Source organism: Panthera uncia (assembly GCF_023721935.1).
Source record: "Panthera uncia isolate 11264 chromosome A1 unlocalized genomic scaffold, Puncia_PCG_1.0 HiC_scaffold_17, whole genome shotgun sequence".
NCBI classification, from domain to species: Eukaryota; Metazoa; Chordata; class Mammalia; order Carnivora; family Felidae; genus Panthera; species Panthera uncia.
Genome location: NW_026057577.1, coordinates 143,264,668 through 143,291,525, shown reverse-complemented (window position 1 = coordinate 143,291,525; position 26,858 = coordinate 143,264,668). Strand labels below are relative to the sequence as shown.

The window sequence follows — 26,858 nt, the reverse complement described above, 5'->3', positions numbered from 1 at the left end:
CCTTCTCTCAATTACAATAGACCCAGGAGCACACCAGGATGAGACACACATCTTGCTTTCTCTGATTTATCCATACTTCTTGACATCAGGCATTCACCCGTGCTGGGGCATGTGTCCATGCCTGTGGTTTCAGACGACTTTTAAATCACAGCAATACAAATGACCTGATTATCAAGAGTTCTAGACCCATTTGTTTCTTTATTGTTTTATAAAGAGTTTAATTAAGACAAGTGACAGAGGGGGGGCACCTGGTGGCTCAGGTAATGATCCCAGGGTTGTGGGATAGAGGCCCCCTGCTGTTGAGCTGCCTACTGAGCATGGAGCCTGTTGAAGATTCATTCTCTCTCTCTCTCTCTCTCTCTCTCTCTCTCTCTCCCTCTGCTCCTCTCCCCTACTCACGCACACTCTCTAAGAAAAGAAAAAGAAAAGCGACAGGAAAAATGATCTATATATTCTTCTAGAAAGTTAATATAATTAAGTGTAATCAGGAGCTTCAAAATACCTCTTATACTGTCTCTTCAGCATTACGTCGCATGTGATATTCTGACCATAAGTAAAACTCTAAAGGCTTATTTATTATGGTTTATCCTCAGCCAAGTATCCTCTTCCTCTCTCACAAACTGCTAAGGGACCAAAGAAACCCCCAGATTTACCTTTGGGTTTCATGAATTCATCCAAAGTTTGAGATTGCATATATGTTTAATTGTCAAACAAAGACTGGTGAAGAGAAATTCATTAAGCAGATATAAACTAATTAGGGAGCACAGATTTCCATGGGGTCATAGTAAATTTATTAACTAACATGTTTGTACAATTTGTGTTATAATTTGCACACATTCCATCATAACTCTCATATAAGACTCTTCATTTCAGTAGATAATTAAACTTAATTTTGGAGAGATGTTACATGCCTTAAAAGGGTATGTAGTAAGAAAATGCTAGAGGAATTTGAATCGAATGTACTGATGCCAAGTATATCACTTCTCCCACCATATCAAATATTGGCCTAAATCCCATATCCACTTACGAATAAATCCTCAAAACAAGATGACCCACTTTACTTCAGGAGCCACTACCAGTTTACTCTGTGCCATGGCAGAAGCTCTGAAAATTTAACTTGTCTTTGAAACTGGAAGAAACGTTTTTAGCCCAGTGATGCCTACTGCCCTTTCGCCAGGTTATCAAAGGTTCATCAAATGTCTTAGCTCAAATTTTTAACTGGACTCACGACAAAGGCAATAGTTTCTAATGCTACATATTAATAATCAGTCTGTTGGTAGACACCAAATTATTTAGAAGTTATGAATACCTTAGACAACTGAGAAAAGACTCTTAGCAGATACAAAAAATCTGCATATATTTAAACTATGCCAATATTTAAAAAATAATTTGCAATATTTATCTTTAGTCATGGAATACTAATTAACAAATTTTATTTACTAACAAGTGAATACCAGACCTCAAAAACATTTAACATGTGGAGGCAACTTGAGTTCATTTAGTTAAACTTTGTATCAAACGTGAGTCCCTGACAGATATTCATTCAGATTCTCCTTAATTCTAATAACTAAAGGATTCACTATTTCTTTCTTTGAATTTCTGGGCAGTTCTGATTTTATTTTAATTGTTATTTTAGGTAATATTACAGCACATAGTCTTTCCAACTTTTTTCATATCCTTGTTTCCTAGGATTGCCATATCTTAGTTTCATATCCTGGTCAGAAAAAGAATAAAATAGGGGTGCCTGAGTGGCTTAGTTGGTTAAGTGTCTGACTATTGATCTCAGCTCAGGTCTTGAAATCAGGGTCATGAGTTCAAGCCCATGTTGGGCTATGCACTGGTGCGGAGAAGAGAGGAGAGGAAAGAGAAGGAAAGAGAAGAGAAAACCAAAAAGAAAAGACAAGAAGAAAAAAGAAAAACAATAATATATTTTGGGCATCCTATGGAAAGGCAATGAATGAAGTTGGCAGCAAAAGGCCCACCCAGAGCCACCCAAGGCTACAGGCGTCAAATAATAGCACATTTACAAGCAGCCATGGTACATTTCTGTGCTGCCACCCACTGGTCAAAGGTCTGCCACTGATCATTGTTCGTTAGCGCATTTCCCGAAGAGACAGAAAAGTGATTAGTTGTACTCCTTGGTACTTCCCTAAATTTGTCATTTGCCAGCATCATTGAGGAGATTTCTTCCATGTTTGAAAGTCTCCACCTTTTGAACCCATTCTCAGGGTAGACTTGCAATAAAATTGGTCATTAACTCTAGCAATACGAACCCCCAAGCCTGACCATTTTATTTGGGCCTTCCAAATAGTTCAAGAGTTACCTGTCACTGAATTATTCCTTTTCAGCTTCAAGTTGCTTAAGTTTGCAACTAAGGATCATGTCTGGTACAAAACTGAACCTGCTATCTGCCAGTTTTGATCCTTTATCCTAATTCTCTTCTCAGTTGGGTAACATCTGTCTAATAAAAGTTTTCTCGTTCCCCATACCAAATATTTAGAGGCAGCTCATACCAACCTCCTTCCCACTCCAAGACAGTTCATCAGTGTTTCTCCCATCTGACACCCCACATCACTTGCCTTCTAGACTCTTCACAGGCCTTGGTGCTGCCCCGGGGAATGCTGGGGCTTACAACAACTCATGTTTAGGAGCTTATTGCGTCTACTCTATAAACATACTGCAAATATTTTTAAATGTATTATTTAAATATTTTAAAATCTATGATCCTGTAGAATATAGAATAACATATGCTATAGAATGGTTTGCCATGTGTCACTAGGCTCTGGGCTAGCACTTCATTTCAAAGAGTGACCTCTGCCCACAGGGATAACTATAAAAAAAAAAAAAAAAAGACATACAAGAACAAGGATGTGGGGGCGCCTTGTGTGGGCAGCTCGGTAAATTAAGCTTCTGACTCTTGATATTGGCTCAGGTCACGACCCTGGGGTTGTGGGACTGAGCCCCACATCAGGCTCCAAACTCAGCATGGAGCTTGCTTGGGATTCTCCCTCTCCCTCCCTCTACCCCTCCTCCACTCACATGTACTCTCTCTCTCTCTCTCTGTCTCTCTGTCTCTCTCTCTCTCTCTCTCTCTCTCCAATGTTTTTTTTTTTTTAATAAAAAAATAAAAACACTGATTGAAGAAACTGAAACCCTAACAGGTATTTTATTACAAGTAAGCAAAGCACTCAGTTTTCAGCTAAAATGGAACAGAAAAAAACCAAAATAATAAGTCAATTAATGAACGCGTACCCTCCACACAAAGACACTGGATTCATTCTCTGTGTCGGGCAGGCACTACTGTTCTTGGGCAGCAACGCAACAGTAAGGGGGGGGGGGTGGAGACCCAGCCACAAACCTATTCCAGAAATTAATTGATTAGTCAGTTCTCAGAAAAAGAATCACAATTTTTATTATTACTATTATCATTATTTTAGTAGCAATATGCATGTAATACTAAAATATTTCATTGACATTAAATCAAGTGACAACAGCGTGAGAAGGGTTGAAAAGCTCTCAGGATGATAATTTCTTTTTTTTTTTAATGTTTATTCATTTCTGAGAGAAATAGAGCAAGTATGAGTGGGTGAGTGGCAGAGAGAAAGCAACAGAATCTGAAGCAGGCTGCAGGCTCCAGGCTCCAAGCTCCAAGCTGTCAGCACAGAGCCCGATGCAGGGCTGGAACCCATGAACCAAGAGATCACGACCTGAGCCGAAGTCGGAAGCTCAACGACTGAGCCACCCAGGCAATCCTCGGCATGGTAATTTCTTATCTTGGGTCTCCATAAAGAGACCCTATTCCTGCAGTATTATTAAAGCCATGTTTTTAGAAGGCATGCCCAAAGAGGGCTGAGATGCCATTCGTGATACGTGAGGGCTCCCCAAATAGAAAGAATTTACACTCTAGATTATTAATTTTCAGCATAAACAGTCTCTCGTTTTGACAGGAGGTCTACAGAAGGTAGGCAGGTGGCTGACAAGTATTTGAAGCCTGGGGTATCATTTATTCGAAGTGTCTGTGTTCACCAATGGGTGGCTCCGGACACAGCCGATCTCTTGTCTGGGCAGAGGTGAGAGTACCGGTGCTGACCTACAGGACCACAACTGCACTTTAAAAGTTTCACAACAACTCAAAGATTGAAATGCCCTTGGTTGACACCTCGGAGTTCTGCTTCCCAAAACAGGGCAGACAGCAGCACCAAACTGCACGCGGGATTGCTCGTCTTTGCCTACAACTATGACACGATCTTAGATTGAATTCAATGTAATCCTAATTTTTTTTTAATTTTTTTTAACGTTTATTTTTGAGACAGAGAGAGACAGAGCATGAACGGGGGAGGGGCAGAGAGAGAGGGAGACACAGAATCGGAAACAGGCTCCGGGCTATGAGCCATCAGCCCAGAGCCCGATGTGGGGCTCGAACTCACAGACCACGAGATCGTGACCTGAGCTGAAGTCAGATGCTTAACCGACTGAGCCACCCAGGCGCCCCAATGTAATTCTAATTTTTAATTCTGAACATAACTCCTGCACCTAGCAGAGCCTCCAGGATACCCGTCTAAGCTGTAAAATGCACCCCCAGGTAACATCTATTGACTGCTGAATGCAGCTCTTTAGAACTGGCTACTAAATGCTGAGGATTACCTGTCCTAAGCGACTTTTGTTTGTTTTGGTCTTGTTGAGTCCTTCTGTCTCCTAGTAATTAGGCAAGTGGTCCAGCTACTTCTGGAGACGCTGTGAAGAATGTGAAAATCAGAACTTGTCATTATCAAGGAGGAGGATGCTGATCTTCAGGTTTTTTTTATGGCAGCAGGCCATGGAGCCAGCTCATTTAGAGCCTGGGACATGAACCTGCACATTTTCCTTTAATGACTGCAGCTGAATGACAGCAACTTGAACATGATCGATGGGCTGCCTCGGGCGTGTTTACCTGTGTCACTGATGCATGCTAGAGAAAACTTCCGTCCACACCACTGATTCTTGGAAACAGGAATGTTCAATGAAAAGAAAGCTGTGGTATTGAGCTCACAGTTCTTGTTTCATACCACATTTTCTCTACACACATTAACAATGAGGTGCGTAAATTCCTTGAATTTTTTTTTTAACATTTATTTTTGGGAGACTGAGAGAGACAGAGCGTGAATGGGGAGAGGAACAGAGAGAGAGGGAGAGACACAGAATCCGAAACAGGCTCCAGGCTCTGAGCTGTCAGCACAGAGCCTGTCAAGGGGTTCGAATCCACGAACCGTGAGATTATGACCTGAGCCCAAGTCGGACGCTTAACCAACTGAGCCACCTAGGCGTGTGAATTCCTTTTGTTTAGAATCTCATTCATGATTCCTTCAGATTGCAAAAATATATTGCAGATCAAATTGATATGAAGTTGTCTGCCTCTCTTTTCCTAGTTAAATGAGAGCAAAGCAGGCAGGGGCATCATTTAACCTGACCTCAGCAAACTTTGGCCATAGAGAAATGTTTTTTTGGGAGAAATATTAGACAATATATTGAAGCCCCATTATTATACCTGAATTGAGAGAGAATGCAGTACAGTGAAAAGAGCACTGGATTCAGAATAAAACAAGCTAATTTTCTCATTTCAGTTCTATGGCAATTTCTTATATGGCTTGAGGTAAGCAAATTAAATACCATTTTAAAATGAGTTTCTTTGGTCATCAACAGAAGACACTGGATGAAATAATTACTAAAGTAACAGTCATTACTTACAGATCTCATGAAATAAGTTTTACATAAAGAGTTAACAGAAGTATGTCATTTATATTTTATAAAAAATATGTACATTTTAATGAAATGTAGTGTCTATATTAAAAACATTTTTGTGATTTTGAGATACTATTTAACAATGTTTTCTTGTCCTATCGTATTTTATATGTTTATCTTTACTGTTTCCACCATATTTGGTTCAGTTGTTCTGAATACTGAACATGTTTCCCCCATTTATTCCCTCTAGAATATTCTGCTTGTTAATTTCCTACTTTGCAAACCCTGTACAAGGGCACTGACTAATACCCCTGGAGCTCCTGCTTTGTAAGTCCTGCCTGTGGCTCTTATCAGTAACTAATTATGACATATTTTCCCAGTGAGTTTGTAAGGGTCTTTAAAGTCTTTCTCAAAACTTTGCTCCAGGCAGGTTCTGTCAAAGTAGACCCAATGATTTATGTACAAGGAAGTGTGACATGGCATTTTTGTTTCATTCTGAGAAAATTGAATCAACCTAGGAGATCAACAAAGATGGAAAGGTTCAATAAAATTATAATGTTAACTCACAGTGTATCTGTTTAGGTTTTAATACAATAGTGATATGAAAAATAGTCTTACTATAATATTAAGTATACGAGGAAGTATAAAAAATTTATAAAGGAAAATAAAAATGTTGTATAAATAATTACATATTCATATAAAAATCTTAGAAGGGCCCTTCCCAAATATTTACACCAATCTCTAGCTGCAATATGACTCCCAAATAAAATTTTTATCTTCATTCCTTTCTGAGTTTTTAAACTTTTTTACAATGTGTATGAATTACTTTATAATGGAAAATTCATAGAAACTTTATAAAATATCATATTAAAATGGTCAATGTGATTTCACATATGAATATTTAGCAATGAATTCTAATGATAAATATAAAAGAGGCATTAGAAAGGCACTATAATGTCATGTTACAAAACCCCACATATTAAAAGCTTGCCTTCTTTTTTTAAATTTTTCTTAATGTTTTTATTTATTTTTGAGACAGAGAGAGAGACAGAGCATGAGCAGGGGAGGGGCAGAGAGAGAGGGAGACACAGAATCTGAAGCAGGCTCCAGGCTCTGAGCTGTCAGCACAGAGCCCAACGTGGGGCTCGAACTCACAGACTGTGAGATCATGACCTGAGCTGAAGTCGGACACCTTACCGACTGAGCCACCCAGGCGCCCCTAAGAGCTTATCTTCTAATTTAGCATATAAAAGCTTAGTCCATTTTTACTTTTCCCATCATAGCCTCCAGTGCCTGAAAAACCCAACTCCTAATAGCTTCAAAGGGAACAGAACAGACAGCATCCAAACGAATTAATTCTTAGAATTTGGGGTGATTAAAAAGGTAGATAAGTATATGTGTGTCTTGAGAAGCATTACAAAGTCAAATTTTAAGGGAAAAATTCAAAATAACTTACAGGCAAGAACAGAATATACACAAAAGAGCATGGCAGGCAGGAGGAGGAAGGGAGGGAGATGACCCATCCACACTTCCAGAATATTCACCAGTGACTAGAACTCCTAGCACCAATTCCCAAGACCTTAGACAAGCGGTTTAGGACACTCGTTGCTCCGCTCTCTCAAGCTTCGGTCATCATTTTTGCGATGTAACAGATCCAGGATCCACAAAGAAATAGACTGTTTCATACCCAGCAAGTTCCATCAACCCGCTGCCACCTGACCACTCCCCTTCCTTCCTACCTGGAGCTCCACACTGCTACATACACCACTTAATTTCCTTCTTTAGCTTGCTGCGAATCTAAACACCTAGTCTGGTCAGCCTGTCTGCACCATGTCTGTGCAAGCGATATCCATCCACAAGGCTTTCTGATCCTTGCCGACTCCAGGATCTGCCCTTCCTTCTTCCAAACCACACCCTCTACCAGGACCCAGATCCGCAGACTCCTGGCTTGCAACTTCATAGCTCAGTTCACATCTCGAAAAAGGTCATGACTGTTCCTACCATGGTTTATGTTCTAACAATGAAAGCAAGGGGGAAAATATGCTTTCTCCCCCCATTTTCAATCTACATCTGGCTTGAAACAAGAAATAAATTCAAAATCATCGAGCAATTCTCATTTTAATTTTAATATATGGAAAGAGTTCCACTTGTGGTACTTTGATACATGGCATTCTTTTTTCTCTGACTACATGAATATAAAGTTCACTAGTCTTTGCAGATAATCCTTCCCTATCTTCTTGACCTTTCCCAAAGGTGTTTTAATTTCCTCTTTTTCATGGATGATAATTGTGTCATTACTTTCATAAGATGCTTTCCCAAGACATAGTTTGGAAAGTGATTAATCATCACAGGTCATTTTTCACATCATGTTATCAGAAACTACTGTTCCACATTACAGTAACACTACCAATGCTGAAAGACTTGGCAATGACATGTGGCACAGGACAAAGACTAATTAAAGGAGGATTTTATAATGTGCTCTTTCCCAATCATATGCTTTTTATACAGAGCTAATGGAATTTAAAAATTATAAACAGAGGCGCCTGGGTGGCTCAGTCAGTTGAGCGTCCGACTTCGGCTCAGGTCATGACCTCGCAGTTCGTGAGTTCGAGCCCCGTGTCGGGCTCTGTGCTGACAGCTCGGAGCCTGGAGCCTGCTTCCGATTCTGTGTCTCCCTCTCTCACTACCCGTCCCCCACTCTCTCGCTCTCTTTCAAAAATAAATACACATTAAAAAAATTTTTTTTAATTATAAATAAAAGAAACAAAATAAAAATAAAGGCATGCTATCCTCACCATGAGTCAATGTAAAATATCAAGATTTCTTTAGATTCCGTGTAAGAAGAATGTTTTAAAATGCTTGTTTCGTGCCTTCACAGGACATACCATGTATAAAGTACCCTGTGCAGTAGCTTTGCCCATAGTGGGAGGTCAGAAATGTCTTCACTCCTACTTTCCCCTCTATTAAAAATAATAACAAAAGTGATTAAAAGCAAGAAATCTTCTGTTTTACCACCTAGAAAATAATCAGTATTTGAAATAATGGTACCAAAAATTTCCTCTAAAATCAAGAACATGATTGCAATCCTTGTGCAAAGTAAAAACAAAAAACAAAGCAAAACAAAAAAAAAACAAGAGAAATTACTGTAGCAATAGTGTCTAGGGTTATAAATACTGTCAAGTTAAGGAATGTTCTTATTAGTATAAATTACTTGGAGTTTTTAAGTAAATTGACTAGAGAGTTTCCTTAAAATTTTGTCTATAAGTTTTTAAATGTTTTATACATTTCTATATAGGTTTGTCTTCTAACTTCACTGCTAAATAGTAGAAGTCAGAGTTCAGATTTGTGCATCACCCAGGGAAGGTTAGTTCTAAGCACAGTGTTGGCATTTGATAAACACTACTGAAAAATACAATGAAATGAGACACTGGCATATACTGTTATATACCTACAATTTCTATGTAACCTATTCATTTTTAAATGTACTTCACTGGTTGAATTATTACAAAAAACACACTTATCTGAGTCATAATTTACAAAGATCAATGAACTATCTGAGTTCTAAAGCTCTTTAAAATGTCCCGTAATTTTCTAGCTTATACGAGAAGACTATTTGGATGCCAGCGTTGGAATTGTGTGATGATCAAATGAAACAATAGTTACCTGAAGGAAAAGAAATATTCTTTCGAAATGAATATATTTTTAGGAAAGTCATGGTTTTCTTAAGAGCAAAGGGGTACCATGTTGATTTAAGGCAAAATACAAAGACAAGGTTACATAGTGTAAACGAATATAAATTCTTATCTAATTGTGTAGACCAGCACTGTGACAATTAAAAGCAATGAAAACACACGGGTGAACACCAGGACTACTACTCTTAGGCAACCACAAGCGAACATTATTGTGCTTCTCACAGTCACACCCCTCCACATGGGCGACGCGAGCACTGTCCCTTCTCCTGGAGACCACTGTCCTGGCATTGTCATGACTCCCCACCACCTTTCCCAGAGTCAAAAAAATTTTGCTCTCTTTTCTCATTTTGATCTCATCTCAAAGAGTCACAACCTAGGTCTAAACATTAACAATCATGACTTTCTAATTCTTGATTTTGAGCACACAGCTCTCAAGCTATCACCATCTGCGCACACTCACTGCGAATGCATTGTCACTAACAATTTCTCTTTCCCCGCTTCCACTCTATGCCACTTCCAAGATCCATCGTTATAATGGCTGTCTTGCATCCCTCATCTCCAATGCCTCCCCTCCCCACCTCTGCTTAGCCCAGCTCACTCCAAACAAGTCCAACTCAAACAAGATGACTGTGCTCATCTGAAGAGAGGGGAAGAAATACCACAGTTTCCAACACCAAGCCATCGGGTGACCTGAGACCATGCACTTTGCCTCTTTTCCATTCTCATGGATGAACTGTCTTTGTTCCAAAAGCCATTCTTTTCTCTGATGCACTAGATCCATTCGCTCTCATCTACCCAGTAACTTTTCTCCCTGTTATTTCCCCCCTTTCAAGCGTCATAAATTTCACTTTCTATAAGTCACTGCCATCATCATAGGGATACCTACCATCCTTAAAAAAGAATCCCTTCATTGTTCTCACCCCTTTAAGACACCCCACGTTTGGGGCTGCTATATATAATGAATGGCTATCAATCACCCGCTCTAAGTTATGTATCCAAATCACATGAACGAAGTCATCACATGCTTGTCCTCCACCCACCCCCCTCCTCTTCTGATGAAGGACGCTCGTTTACAGGAGAGGAAATAGGAATTAGGTCCCTCTCTCTTAATGCCCCATAGAGAAACTTGATAACTTGGAAATGAGACAGATGTGTCTGAAATACAGAAAATTACCCATAGAGTATAACATAAATCATGGTTCTATTTATGTTAATATGAAAGTGTAAAATTTACCAGCTAAAAGCAATCAAGATGGGAAATTAGAACAAAGAAATAAATCAATGAACACCTTTTCATGGAGTAACCCATGACTGCTTGGGTGCAAGGTCTCTAGGACTCAGATTACAAATATCTTAGTCATGCCATACATGTCACGTGGACACATTTCATGACACAGGGCTTGGCATGACTTAAGCTCATTCTGTGGTTATAAACCAGAATTTGTTTCTATGCAATGTTAACTGCCTGTCTAAAAACTTACATTATTACTCTCCATAACAACTTATTCCAATAAACTGTCAAACTGAGTGTTCTTTATACATGTATTTCTTTCATCGTTATTGTACTTTGCATATATAAAGTGCTCAATACGTTTAATGAATGAGTAAATAAATTATGCAACCTATCACTTGGCAGTTAGCTCAGAATATATGCCTGCTGTGATAAAGAACGACTTCTCTCCTGCAGAACTGATGTCCAAGGAGATAGCACTGGGGTAGCGCATAAGAGTGATGCCATAAAATTTCTTCCTTCAAACTTTCTAACTTAATAAATAAAACTTTTAGTCAAGAAAGCTATTTCCCATTAGCACCAAAGAGGACCAGGCAAGCAATAGGCAAATGAACATATTTATAAATATGTTATGTACGTAATTATTAAAATCATAAAAGACATTTAATGGCCAAAGTCAGTTTTCTTTCATCTCAGCTAATTTTTTTTTTTCAGATATATTTAACTTAGCTTTGGCTCCATAGATAGTAGCCTAGACCTCAGGAAAAGAAATGATGCAAACCTTAAAAATAATTTAGGACGAAAATCTTCAGTGAAGAAAAAAATTGCTTGTTTGCACCAGGCCACCCAAGGAAGTCCATGGACCTGGCTGCTGGTGGATCTGGCCTTAACATGGGCACACGCTGCCCACAGGACCTGATGATGCCTGAGCCTCTGATGCGGAGGCTTCCAGATCCTCTACTCAGCTTCCAGGACAGACTGTCACACCTGTTCACATTAGTTTCCTGCCACAAAGAATCTAACCTTTGCCATCCAAAAATGAAGGCTGGACTTATTTTAATTATTTGAAAAAACTCTTCACAGTAAGTTTTTATTAAATCCTCATCAAGGATTTGGAGAGGCCATGTTATTTATAGCAATGTAGTTTTGCTTCAAGCAGCTTATCCACTCTCTCGACTACAAACATCACTATCTCAGCAGAAGTAGCATCTCCTAGTATCCAACTAATATCTAGTCCAATCTCCCAATTCTTTCTCTCATTTGTGATTGTCTTCCCTATACTCTACCTCCATCTAATCGGAAACACATATGGTAACCAATGTTGATAGTTTGATTTATTTCCTCCTACACTTTTCTAGATGTTCATAAACATAAACAAAAATATTTATTATGTTGTTTTTTAAAGTCCTCACGGAATTTTTCAAAGATATAATATATAGCTCCAACTCATTTTATTAATAACTACATAAAAAGGATATAGCTTTTATATAAAAGATACACCTTGGGGAAACTGGGTGGCTCAGTTGGTTAAGCATCTGACTTCGGCTCAGGTCATGATGTCGCGGTTCATGAGTTTGAGCCGAGCATCGGGCTCTGTACTGATAGCTCAGAGCGTGGAACCTGCTTCGGATTCTGTGTGTGTCTCTCTCTCTCTCTGCCCCTCCTCCAGTCACTCATGCTCTCTCACTCTCTCAAAAATAAACATTAAAAAAGATACACCTTGTTTTTCAACTTATCATTATTGTTCTATTTTTTCTATCCTAGATAATTTTTCAATAAACACCCATATACATAAAACTTTATGATCTAGGTCACCCATTTCTATACTATCTATGTCTAGGCACAACAAATCAAAGGCTACTGAACACTATAAATGCCAATTCATAGCAACATTTCATTTTAAACAAAGGTTACAGCAATACACATTTCCATATGAAGTGACAAAGAATGTGAATTTCCTCAAACCTTAACCCTTAGGTAGATTACAATATATACTATTTTTTAATGTTTGTCTGTTTGGTAGATTAAAGAAAATCATTTCTATCTTGAATTTTATATCCCTGATCAGTAGAGTATAAAACATTTGCATGTATTCATTGGTCTTTTGCATTTTTCTTCTGTGAATTGCTGTTCGTATTTTTTGCCTACTTTTCTATTCTGTATTTCTTTTTCTCTCATCAACATTAGGAAGCATTAATATACTAACTGTATCAACACTTCATCATATTTTTGGCACATATTTTCTCTTGGCCTATTTTTTCTACGATTTTATGTTGAATGTGTCCTTGTGTTTCTGAACCCTCAGTTATGTCCTACAGAGAGAACATTTTGGACCCACTGGACACTCTAGTGATGAGTATGTTTGGTAAGGTAAAATCTCTCTACCAAAAATTTCCTTGTAACTCTCATATACTTATCCTTCCCATGTAATTTTTACAATAGTTTATTCCAGTTTGTCAAAGAGACAATCAGCCGTAAGATCCTTATTACCATAGCCTAAAGTTTATACCTTTATTTGGGAGAAAGTGATATTATTATGGATCATAGCATACCTTGCCATTTATTCCTAATTACTTTATGTCTTCTGATGAAATGCTATACTTTTCATCAGACAGGTCTTGTCATTTTCTTGTTCAGTTTATTCCTCCTGTTTTATATTTTGTCACTAGTCCAATGTTACTGGCCCAAAGACTTCCAGATCATACCTGAGTAAGAAACCGTGGCATAGACTAACTTTAACAAAGCACTATCTTGAGTATGGGAACTGGCATGAACCTTCGTTCCTTTCTTCAATTACTCCTTAAAAAGAGTCAGCACGCTCATGAGTGTGCTTTTGGTAGCAAACTCATCAAGGAATACGGCCTGTGCCTCAATTTCCTGCTTACAGACCATTTTCAAAAACCAGATTATCCAATTACTCTATTCAACTTGCTTTGTGTACCCACTTAGTCATACACTTCCTGACCCGAGGGCACACTTTGACTGAGAGCATCATCGATCCCTTCTGTCAATGGATCTTTCCTCAGCTACTCTATTGATAGCCTGGCCACTTCTGCTGCTTATTCAGCATCCCTGAATCATATAAACCAAACACAGGATGCTTTTTCAATTTCTTTAAAAAATTATGATTTATATTCTAGCACATGCTAAAAGAAGTGAGAAAAAAATCTTGGTTTTCCAGCTTTCTTTGATTATTTGCCACCCTTTATTTACAAGAAACATAACTTTTCTGAAACGGTTTTTTTGTTGTTGTTGTTTTTTTGATCTAAGACTTCAGACTTTATTTACTTATTCATTTTAAGGCAAAGTAATGTCGGGGGAAGAAGCATTCAGATTTTAATTAGTTTTATAGGGAAAGTTCTAAAACACAGTTCTTCCAGATCTATCTCAGAGATACTGGAAAGACCAATTCGCCTTGACCCAACACGGAATTCATCTGCTGTCACACATACTAATTTTTTAGACTTGTGGATATATTTTGATTGTTGATTAGACTTTATCTTTTCTAAAGACCAATTATTTGGCCTCAGCATTTAGCAGTATTAAATAAAAGGTCCATCACCAAATCTTCCAAAACTTCACCCATATAGGGAATTTTGACTGTAAAGCATTTTTGTTTGTTTGTTTGTTTGTTTGTTTTTTACCCCCTGTGGAATATTTCTCAACGAAAAGTGCCTAAATCATGAATGAAAACATAAAACATATGAATCCACTCTCCAATGGCAATTATAACCCAATTTTAATATTTTTATGCTAAAAACCAACATTTGGCCAGAAAATCGTAAGTTTCTTCCAATGCAGCTGAGTCATCACGGGTTCACCTGAAAGAACAAGTTCTAAAGTGCGCCCATAAGTAGGTCACAAAAGTGGAATGTTTCTACCTGCTCTTTGACCGAGGCGAGGATGGAGGAGGTGGTTTCCGTTTCTGAGCCATCCCCATTGGAGGTGGTCAGGCCAGGGCTCAGGGAGCTGGTCTTCTCTGAGGTGGACGAAGGCTGGTCTGGGACAGGCATAGCTCCTGCAATGCAGAGGGACATGTTGAATGCGATGTGAGATGTCGCCATGGCAAACAGATACAACTGTCAGGAACCTTAAGCACTCCCCTTGGGAAAAATGAAAATTATGAACTACAGAGAAGGCACACGACATCATTATAGAATAGGAAACAATACAAGTAAACAGAATCGTGTCTCCTTTCTCACCCCAACCAAATTCTAAGATACACTCACAATTTTCTGTTTTGTATTTGAAGTAAGTGGAAAAAGAAATAATAAGAAGCAAAAAAAAAAAAAAAAAAAAAAAAAGAAAAAAAAGAGAAAAGAAATGAAGTACTGAGTCTTTTTTTAAAAAAAAAAAGCCAGCTGATCTACTATTTTATTTCTGTTTTACATAATTTTATTACTTGTGTATTGGTGTATTTCCATCTCAAAGAAAATCTATTCAATATTCCCCTTTATAAGGAAATCACAAAAATAAATGATCAATAATTTAGAAATAATTAAGGGAATTCATGAATTAACATAAGAAGATTAGTACTGTGAATACTAAATACCTAGCCCACTCCACAAATATTTACCAAGTTCCCTCTCTGTGACCTACGGCAGATGAAAGCTTTTTAAAGCTGCCAAGGCTCATTTGCCACAGTTTATTTTTTTCTGAGTTTATAAAAGAAAGAAGAAACTCAAATAACATCAGCTCAATTCATAAATGGACACCATTGTACAGGTTAAAAACAGCATCCCGAAAGTTATTTTTTCCCGTTATCTTTCCCTAACAAATAAATAAGACTAAAGTACTCATTATATATATAATCTAGCAGTGCTCATCAGCAGGGGAAATAATAATTAACCAATAACAATTTTTACCAGAGCACTACAAAACCACTATTCAAATAAAAGTCTGGGAGTAAATAAAGGTGGTTTTCTTGCCTCCAACTATCATATCACATGCCCCTCCGGGAACCAGTGCTATGTGAATGTTAGAGTATTTCCTGTTCTACTGTATCTGAGCAGCCTGGGTTTTCCAGTCAACAACATCATTTTCATAGGAACCCTTGCACTGTGATATTACCTATATTTGCTAGCAGTTATTAACTAGGGCTATGCTATCTGAAACAGGTTCTATTATAGAATGTTCCTTAAAATGTATGACAAAGGTGGTCATCCAATTTTTTCACTGGACTTTCCAAATTAGTTTTGATTTGTTGTCATTTTTTAAGTAAAAATTGTAATAATAATATCAACGACGATTAGAATAGCACTGAAAAGATAAATCGGTTACAAACAGAATTTATAGGAGGTTTCGGGAAAATAATATTTGCAAGCAAGATTCGAGCAAAGAGTAAAGATCAAGTTAAACATAGTTTGGCAAAACGTAACCATGGCTAAAAACCAGAAGGTATTTTAGGTGATGGATACTAACAAGATGAAAGAAAGTGATTTAAATAATTATGGTGGTGGGGTTGAGAAGATAATAATAAAGCACAGTTTTATATTCCACTTGCTTTCACACGTAGTATCCTGTTTGATCAAGCCTTATAATTATAAGGATTTAGATAAACAGATCAACAAATGTTGTGCCCAGGTAACAGAGCCTGGAAGCCAAGCCCTTCTAATTAGGAAAAGTGTGAGAATGGGGGGAAGGGGGGGAAGGCAGAAAGCAAGAAGAAAGGAAAATGGCAGTTCTTCCATGCAAAGTCACCCCCCTCCCCGGCCTTGCATCTCCGCCTGTATCCATGTCACTGGCTTCCAAAGGGGACTCTACCTCTTCCAAAGGGGACGCCCTCAAGATGGGAAAGGATGAGTCTTACATATTTTAAATTATTTTAGCTTTCATGTTTTCCAAATTTTGTCAGGTCCATGTGAATCTAGGTTTTGGACCAGCATTATTATCGACATATTTTTTGACAAAGAAATTGTCTAAAGTCTCTAAGTTATTTATATAATTGGGCCTAGAACCCGGGTTTTCTCCCTCTTTATTCCTAGAGTCCTGTGATGCATTGGCCTATTTCCCATTACCTGTGGTGCTGCCTCATAAATGCTAGTCTACACACCAATTTCTCTAAAATGTTACTCTTAAAAGTAGGAGGGTAACCTGTCATAATAAAATGTGGGATTTAATAGGCATTGAATCAAGGTAAATCCTCAGGCACCGGACAACTCTGACCCACACACCGTAAGGAATAATTAAGTCTGTTTACTTCCCCCCCTTTCTCCTTACAGCAACGACAGAAAAAAAGTGAATGCTTCAAGGCCTTCAAGGCCCACCATCCAGAGTCACGGCTAGCCATTGTGCCTGAATGGAAATGACTGGGAATCATTTCCATGGCTCGTGATTTTTCACACCCAGATTTAATTCGACCGTTGGCCATCCCTGTGTATGAGTAAGACTGCCCGACCTCCACTCCTAATCCTTTGAGCTCACAGCACAAGAAGAGAGGCAGGGCCACGTGAAGGCTACGGCAACCAAGCTGTGGACTGCCTAATGGTAAGTGTAAAAAGCTTTAAGCCTTCTGACTTGGCAGTAAATCGCCAAGTGCTTTAGTTTTAATTAGAACTAATCCACCAAAATGAGGAGATATTCTGTGTTAAATCCAGGAAATCTGGAAAATGTAGAGAGACAATAAGAAAGGAAAAAAAAAAAACCCAACACCAAGGAAGAGGCATCCTCAGTAATTCTGCCACCCGAGATAAGTATATTTACGTTGGTGTATTGGTTTAGGCTTCTCTGACAGAATGTTTTTTTCTGATTGAACACATTCTATGTAATGAGTGTTACATAATGGAGTCCTAATGTAATATTCTCGATGTGTTTTTAAACTTTGTTCACCATCATAGCATGAACTGTGTCTCATGTCAACAAAAATGATTCTACAGTTTTAAAACGTCACGAATACTTAGTATTCGTAAGGCATCATAATTTACTATCTCTTATTTGTAACTTTTACCCTACTGTTATGTCTGTGACATTTTCAATAGATAAAGTGGTGTTGATGGAATGAGGAACCGGTGCAGGTTTCAGACTTTGGAGAGCCAGAACGAGTTTCCCTGCCGCCAGGCTGGTTCAACATATCTGCCCATGAGAATGTACCCCCCCCCCCCCCCGCCCCACAATGTGAACAAGACTGGCCTCTATTATCTTCTCCTGCTTTTACCAATTTGATATAGAAAAATGCATCCCTTTGATTTGTTTTCTCTTTGGCAACAAGTACAGTGCACATTTTCCTACAGATTTATTGATCCTACGTACAACACCTCTTATTCTCTTTATACAACGACTGTGTAGGAAGTCTTTCTACCGCTAGTCACATGCTAATCGGCAAATATCTAAACTACATTTTAGATGGAAGCATCTTCGACATGAGAAAAAGGGACAATAATGAGGGACAGATACTGTCACATGTTACTGGGTTTGTTCTCTAGCAGAACTTGGTGCTAACAAGTTCTATGTCCAGAAAATACAAAACCACAAGTTGTGCTGTGCTATACCTGTGCATGCATGAGTGTTACGGACTCAACTGTGTTGACTCATACCCCCATCCCTGGCCCCACCTCTGCCCCAAATCCATATGCTGAAGCCCTAATGCCCAAGGTGACCATATTTGGACAGGTGGCCTTCAGGGAGGTAATTTAGGGTAAATGCAGTTACGAGGGTGGGGCTTCTAAGGGTGGAACTGTTGCCCTTACAAAAAAGAGGAAAAGACCAGAGCTCTTTCCACCTTGTGAGGACACAGAGAGAAGCGAGCAGCCAAAAAGAGCACTCTCAGCAAAAACATAAGCCAACAACTTCAATCTTGGACTTCTGGCCTCTAGAACTGTAAGAAAATATATTTCTGCTGCTGAAGCCCCTCTGTCTGTGGCATTTTATTAAGGCAGCCTGGGGTTGGATGTTCTCAGCTTCTTTCTCTTACCTCCCCCGGGAGGCGAGTATGGGGGCACTGGGGAACCGATGTTAGCAGGCCAGTAATATCACGCATTATTGATACGTCCTCTCTGCGGACGCCTACGTCCAAGATGAACTACAGATGTCAGGAAAAGGCATGTGCTGCTTCAAATCAGCAACCTGGATAAACCAAAGCTTGTAAGAGGGCTGTGCCCCACTGGTGTGAAGTAAGCCTATGGAACAAAACACTATCTTAAGAACCTCCATGGGACTTTCACAGATGATGCAACAAGAAATTCAGCAAAGTTGGCTGGGATGAGAAAAATACCAAAAGCAGGCAGCCCTCATATACAGAGCATCCTTCCCAATATGAACTCTTATGACCATAAGTAATAAGATTTCATGAGGTCCAAATAAATATTCTAAACTTTCATTTCCCAAACATGAGTTTGGGATATAAACGTACATGTTGTAATCTTATGTGCACTTTAGAAGGCCAAATTCTCCTGCTTTCAATTCAAGGACCACATTCAACGCTATCTTTTATTGACCTCCATCACACAAAAAGAAAATAAAATTCTTATTTTACATTTTGTAAGTATTCAAACTCGTTCCTTCTTTAGTCACTGTTGCCCAGCAACCGATGACTTTACTGGAGGAGGTCATCAAGAACTTAAATAGTTCTTGAAAACCAGTTAACCCTTAAGCTGGATCCGGCCAACTACAGGCTCCATACTCCCTCCCCTGTCCTTGGAATGAATGCGTGTCTGCTCACCTTCCCCACTCCCAGAAGCTTCTCTAAGAATATAGCCCAGTGGTAGAAATGTGGTGTTAAGGTATGTGACTGAACCCAGTTAAGGCCTATAGAAACTTTTAAGATTCTGGCCAGTGGGCAGTACAGAAATCTACTTGTCCCATAGCCACCCAAGGTGAGCCTTGTAAATAAGTTCTCTTGTTTATTAAACCTGCCACCTACCAGTCTAGAGTGGTCTGTTGCCTTCTTCAGTCCCTCCCTCCCCTTGAGTATGGGCTCCAGTTTGCAAACCAACAGACTTTGACATCAGATATTGCCACCTTCAAAAAATTAACTGATGGATTCTGGTGTCACACCATCATCTAATTCAATGAGCCACCTAGTCTTCTCATGCCACTGTTACTTGATTCCTCCTCTCTGATTCAGCAATAACCCCTTTGGCCACGATGAGGTCATTGCTCCTCTTGAACTGGCTACCCTCTGTCTATAACCCATGACCTCTCATCCTTTCAAGTGCCCTCTCATTCTGTCACTACCCAGGCCCTCACACTGTGTTGTCATAGAGACCTGTTTCTTTCTTCTCCCAGGCTGCAGGTCCCACCTACTTCAAATTCCAGAATCTCCAAATCCCTTGCATACTGTGGGACTCAAAACTTATTTCATTAGCTAGACTTGCACTGTCCAATATGGTAGCCTCTACCAACATATAGCTATTTAAGTTTCAATAACATTAAGAAGCCAGTTTACTAGTTGCAGTGTTCACATTTCTAGTGCTCAATAGCCACATGTGGCCAGTGGCTACTGTAGTGGATAGTAAAAGTGTAGATTTCCATCACTGCAGAAAGTTCTATTGATGGCCTTGATCTATACCCAACAGTCAATGCCTTGATGTAATCTTTTATCTGTAGCTTCAGTCCTTGGGAACAGGTGATGAAAAAGGATCAGCTTATAAACATATTTTGAACGGAGAACTGTCAGGATTATTGACAGGTTGCATGCAATAGTGAGGCAAAGAGAGAAGAGTCTAGATGATTCCAGGGTTTGGTCTGAGTGACTGGCCATTAGCCAAAATGCTGACACTGTGAGTAAAACATATTTGAGAAAATGGAAGGTGACCTGGCATATAAACTTACAACCCAAAATGCATCTATCAATGATTTTTCTTTGCTGTTAACATCTGGGTAGCTGAGACCAGCTCAAGCCAGAAACTACACTTTGATATGTATTGGGTAATGTAGAGATTGATGATTTCTAAACATTGCTTATCAAATCATTTTCTCCCCTTTTCCTTTTCTTCAGGCAGGTCCCTTTTTATCTTTTACTTTAGAATTGCTAGAAATTTCTAGAATTCTCCTCATCTTCCTTTGGCTTTAGTCAATGGCTTCAACTTAAGACTTTTAGACTTTAACTTCCTTGACCCTCACACCAAACTAACAAATGCATCCCATGCATATGCGGCCACACCTAAAGTTATTTCCTTCCCTCACATGTCCCACCCGCTTCAAGACAGTGCCCCACCCTGTTCTTGATCCTATCTTCTAAAGTACAAAACAAAATAGACTGACTTGTAGCTTTGCCTATCCTTAGGCCTCACTTTCATAATTCTCCATTATGGTTGCAGCCCAGTGAGGAAGGAAACTGGTCATTACAATACGCCAAAAATTGTCACACTCTCTCTCTCTCTCTTTCTCTCTCTCTCTCTCTCTCTCTCACACACACACACACACACACACACACATAAACTGCTTAAGAACTGCTTATATAAGAACTGCTTAAGTTCTTGATGACCTCTTAAAATAAAGTCATATATATGTATATACATACATACACAAATTTAAATATATATATATATATAAACAAATACATACGCATTTACGTATCCAATTTGATGTTTTAAATATTTATTTATTTTTGAGAGAGAGAGACAGAGCAGGGGAGGGGCAGACAGAAAGGGAGAAAGAATCCCAAGCAGGCTCTGCACCATCAGCACGGAGCCTGACGCATGGCTCCCACCCACGAACCATGAGATCATGACCCAAGCCAAGTCAGATGCTTAACCCACTGAACCACTCAGTCGGACCCCACCCCCATGTGATATTTTAAATTGAATATATATGTGATTTTTATAACCTTCCACCCCACAGGTGACATGTAAGAGATCATGTAAAACCGAAGAATCGGCATAAGCATATTATTAACATTAGGTTGCAGAGAATGTGTCGATTCGTACAAACTAGTGACATGAAAAACAATACCAAACACCTCATTTGTGTAATCACTCTGGTCACCAAGACCACAATTCTGTATTTGCAACTGATAGGTCACGGCCCAGAGAAATAGGCACAGCATTGTTCTCAGATGCACTCTGCACGCATAAAAGTATATCCATCCCTGTTTCTTCCTTTTAAAGAGAAGTTTTGAAATACAGCTCGTCCTGGAGCACCTGGGTGGCTCAGTCAGTTAAGCGTCCGACTTCGGCTCTGGTCATGATCTCGCGGTCTGTGAGATGAAGCCCTGCGTCGGGCTCTGTGCTGACAGCTCAGAGCATGGAGCCTGCTTCGGATTCTACGTCTCCCTCTCTCTGCCCCTCCGCTGCTCATGCTCTCTCTCTCTCAAAAATAAACATTAAAATTTTTTTTTTTTAAATCACAGCCTGTCCTAATAACATACACAATATAATAAATAGCTGTCAAAACTCAACATAATTAGAGCAGAAACTCAATCCGTCTTGGTCTATTTCAATTCCCTGTATCTGGCTCAGTATCTAATATATAGCAGCCAGTCAATAAATATTTGTTGAGGTAATGTATGAACTATTAGTGCAAAATCAATAATGGTTGCTTAGTAGAGCACATAACATAAGTAAAATGGGCTTTGTATAAGGAACACTTCTCTGAATGGTGTTTGAAATGACACATTTTATTTTATTTTAAGTCTATTTATGTTTATTTTGAGAGAGAGAGTGCGAGTGGGGAAAGGGCAGAGAGGGAAAGAATGAGGGAGAGAGAGAGGGAGAGAGAGAATCCCAAGCAGGCTCTGCATAGATAGTGCAGAGCCTGACATGGGGCTCGATCTCAGGAACCGTGAGATCATGACCTGAGCAGACACTTAACCGACTGAGCCACTGCGATGTCCCTGAAATGACACTTTTTAATTTTGACTCAAGAAAGCTGCTTTTTCTCAACCTTATTAGGACGAGTGCATGCCTTTCCTCAGTCAAATGCCAGGGAACATACACCCAGGGTTGCTGGCTTCTTAGGCAGAACCGTCAATTAAGTGGGATCTGGAGCTTCCGGGACTTGATGCTACAACTCCCAACTTGCAAATGGAATCTGGCAATATTTATGGAAAGCACCAAGCAAGGAAGAAGGAGTAGTGAGCCATAAACAGAATATGCAACTACCAGGCAAAACCAGGAGGTAGGGAAATGTCCTATTCTATCTGATAGTTCGGGGTGAAGAATAAGAGGCTGCTCACGGAATCAGAGGCATGAGGTCCCTCGTCCCTACAGTGGAAGATAGGACGGCAGGGCGGAGAGACATGGGATCTGAGTGTTACAGTCACATGTCGAACACAAGGTCCTACCTGTGTGTGCAGACAAGTGGGAACGGTAGGAAGCTGGACATAACAACAGAGAGAGTCAAAAGTCCACTTCGTTGAGGAGGATGGGACCAACCTAAACAGCGCCACAGACTTAGAGCCCACCTGAATAGTATTCTTGGTGACATAAATTGTGTCTGAAGTTAGAAAGAAGGCTTCTGTAGAGACTGGAGAGCAAGGAGGAATGGCAGGGCTCATGCTTGGGACAGTCGTACAATCAGCCGAGCTCTACCAAAACGAGGTCAGTGAGGACAGGAGAGGGTCTTCCCTGGGTGTCTCACGGTCCTGTTTCCTAAAGCATGATCTCAGGCATTTTCACCTATGATATTATGACATTATAAATGACATTATGTCAGCAATTTATCTTTCTTTAAAAAGTTTTGGTGGGGTGCCTGGTTGGGTCAGTCGGTCAAGCGTCTGACTCTGGATTTCCGCTCAGGTCATGGTCTCACGGTTCATGAGTTCAGGGCTCTGCCCTGACAGCGTGGACCCTGCTTGGATTCTCTCTCCCCTGCTCGCTCTGCCCCTCCCCCATTCATGTGCACTCTCTCTCTCTCTCTCTCTCAAAATAAATAAATAAAACATTTTAAGAAGTACTGAAAAGGCAGTGCTTCTGGAAAAGGGGCCTGCAGATGACAGTGAGTACTTGCCCCTCTTGTCCCAGCCACACTTATAATCTGGAGGGGAAACGAGGGCAGGCGCTTCAGCCACCTAGAGATAAGGCCGGATCCCGACAGGCAAGAAGCTAAGAGTGGGATCTCACAGATTCCTCAACCATGATCGGGGTGCCCAAACCTGAGTGAAGGGACAAGCAGAGAGAAGACAGTGGCTTGACTGGTGGACATTGGAAAGGCAGAGGTTGCTGGCAGAGAGAAAAGGATCAGAATGGATCTATAAAGTGAGGTAAGAAGGGCAGGAAAGGCAGGAAGCACCGGGGCTGGCAATCAGGGAGCATCGAGGGCGAGACCAGAAACACTGAGACGGAGGAAACTGGAGGTAGCTGCCATGCTGTTGGGACTTAATAATGCTTTCATTTGCAAGTGACAGAAAATCCATCCCAAATGGCTTCAAGGAAAAAGGGAGCAACAGTCACATTAAGAAGCATCCCAATTTCAAAAACATTAAAAGATTTTTTCAATCCTGGAAGACATATGATCATTACAGCTCATCATGATAAATGCACTGCTTGAGGAAGGTTCGCGTTACGAAGGTGACAGGGAGGAGGAAGGGATTTGCATTGTCGAACTGTTTAGAAAGACTGCAGAGAAGAAGAAATGGACGCGTGGGACCATGAAAATAGAAACATTCAAATTAATGACCTTGCGTAACATACAAAAGTAGCCCACCCATGTATGTTTCTAATTCCACCTTTGTCTCCTTTTACAGCAGGAATGTATCTGATGAAACTAATGCTTGTGATAAAAACAAAATAAAGTTTCAGGGCTGATCTTCCCTGAAAAGTCAGTGACCCACTTCTGAAATCAATAACCATCCTAGCTCCCTCAGACACTACAAGGGATGTTTCACCAGCCAATTTCATGGGTTTGCTAAGCTAGAGGGACATTTCTCTTCACACCAGAGAAATAAAGTCTGAGATTCTATAATTACAGATCCATCACAGTAACTGTAAGCTGAGGAGGAATTGAAACAGGCACAATACCTGAAATTTTGGCTCTCCCTGAATAGGAGGAAAAGTTCTAAAACATTCTATAATAAAGAGGCTCGGCGGTAGACTGACTATTCTTCTGGCTGAAACTTCAAAGAAGCATGCTTAGCACAGCTCCCAATACAGTACTGCTCACACACAGCGACTGCCCAGAACACGCTGTCACTGCCAAATGCCCCAGGCACTGGACTCACCACCATCCCCTACATTGTGTCTTTGCAAGATGCTGAACAAAAGCCTCTAAGCCTGCAAGTGAAAACGAGTGTGCTTTCTCAAACACTCTCTCTAACGGCGTTTTCAACAAACACGCAGTTTTCCATTTTGAGGTCTTCTACTTAATCACCGATTGACATGATGAAATCTGGTACCAAAAGAAAAAGAAAAAAAAAAAAAAATCAAGCCACAAAGCCACTCTGCAACAGTTTCACTACTGTGAACTACCAACTCTGATTGTCACGATCTATGAAACAGAAAGTCCCCAAATGCCAGCCACACACTGGCCTGCAACATGCTCTCACTTCATAGTACTTGAAAGTGTCCATTCAAATTACGGCAATTTGCCCTTCATATTGATTCCAAATACGTATCTGCCACTCGACAATTTCTCAAGATACTAAAGAACAACCACACGTTTGTTTTTTTCCAGAATTACTATCAATGGACAACCAAAGACAGTCTTGCACTGCAAGTAAGCATCTGTAGCATCCCAATTTAGAAAACATGTTTAACTCATCAAAGCAGGGAAACTGTCAATCAGTGTTTTAAATTTAATTCTAGAACAGAGTTTCAACTACTCCTTCACAACTTTAGTTGCTACTACTGACTTAGAAATCTTTTCAACAAATCAACTAGCCTTAAAAGAAAAACAATTACATAAGACAAAATCAGAAGTCATGATGATTTTTGATAGTTACCAAATTATGTTGAATATTTACGCACATATAAGAAATTGTGTAATTTTAAATGATATAATTACCTTACTATAACACACATTTCACGGAAGAGGTAACACTTTGCATAGAGAGTAAATCTAAATCATGTGTGTAGAGGTTTCATTTTACTTGTGAAGGTTACATAGCAAAGAATCTCTCTTATTTTTTGGAATATATATTCATTAAATACACACTGGGAGTTCAAATATCCTGGCATGTGATCAATAAATAATTTTAAATGGATGAATGACTGGATATTACAAAAAGGTGACTATCAATCCATAACCCTACTTTTTTTTTTTTTTGTCAATTTGTTTTCTGTTTACTAGACTGTTCCTATGAGTAATCATTTTTACATTCCACACATAAGTGATATCATATTTTGTCTTTCTCTGTCGGACCTATTTCACTTAACATAATGCCCTCAAGGCCTATCCATGTTGTCACAAATGGCAGGATTTCCTTTCTCATGGCTGAATAATATTTTACACACACACACACACACACACACACACACACACACACACACTTTATCCATTCACCCAAGTGTCCGTATCTTGGCTCCTGTAAGTCATGCTGTGCAATGAACATGGGGCGCTATCTCTTAAAGATCCTATTTTCATCTCCTTTCAATATATACTCAGAAGTGGGACCACTGGGTCATATGGCAATTCTGTTTTTAATTTTTTTAAAAACTTCCTAATGTGTTCCATAGTGGCTGAACCGATTTACATTCCCACCGATAACGCACCAGGGTTCCCTTTCCTCCACATTTTTGCCAACACTCGTTGTCTCTTGTCTTTTGGATGGTGGCCATTCCAACAGGTGTGAAGTAATATCTCATTGTGGTTTTGATCTGCACTTCCCTGATGACCAGTGACACTGGCGTCTTTTCCTGCACCTGTTGGCCATTTGTATCTTTTTTTGGAAAAACGTCTACTCAGTTCTTCCGTCCATAAAACGACATTTAAACTATAGAATCTATCAGACAAAAAGCTGATTCCAACCAGGGAGAAACACAGGTCATCTTTCACTCTGTGAGTTGTCACATAAGTGTTATGTTGCCCTTATCACACCTAATCCATTTTACTGTAATATAAAAATATAAAAAGATACAAAGTAATAATATAAAATAATATAGAAATATAAAATAATATAAAATATAAAAAGTAATTTCATTTTACAAATGGAGAACAACGAGGCTTGAAAAAAACAAAAACCAAGTCCAGTCTCAGAAGGCAGAAGACAACAGTGGTTAAGGATTTTCACCCAAATAGCTGACATTTGATACTCAAATGCAACAGTTCTTTTACATTGGAAATCTGATTACAAACAACACTCATTGGTTTCGGGAAAGATTTTTGTTTTGATAATTTTAGATAAA

General features: G+C 39.4%; 1 protein-coding gene across 1 annotated transcript in view; it reads right to left on the bottom strand.

The window, feature by feature from the left end:
* The window catches only part of CTNND2 (catenin delta 2), a 938,499-nt gene that overhangs the window by 763,196 nt on the left and 148,445 nt on the right, over positions 1-26,858 (bottom strand). Inside the window, exon 2 of the mRNA XM_049648272.1 lies at positions 14,523-14,659. Coding sequence (XP_049504229.1) covers positions 14,523-14,659 — 137 coding nt within the window. The remainder of the gene's footprint in view (positions 1-14,522; positions 14,660-26,858) is intronic.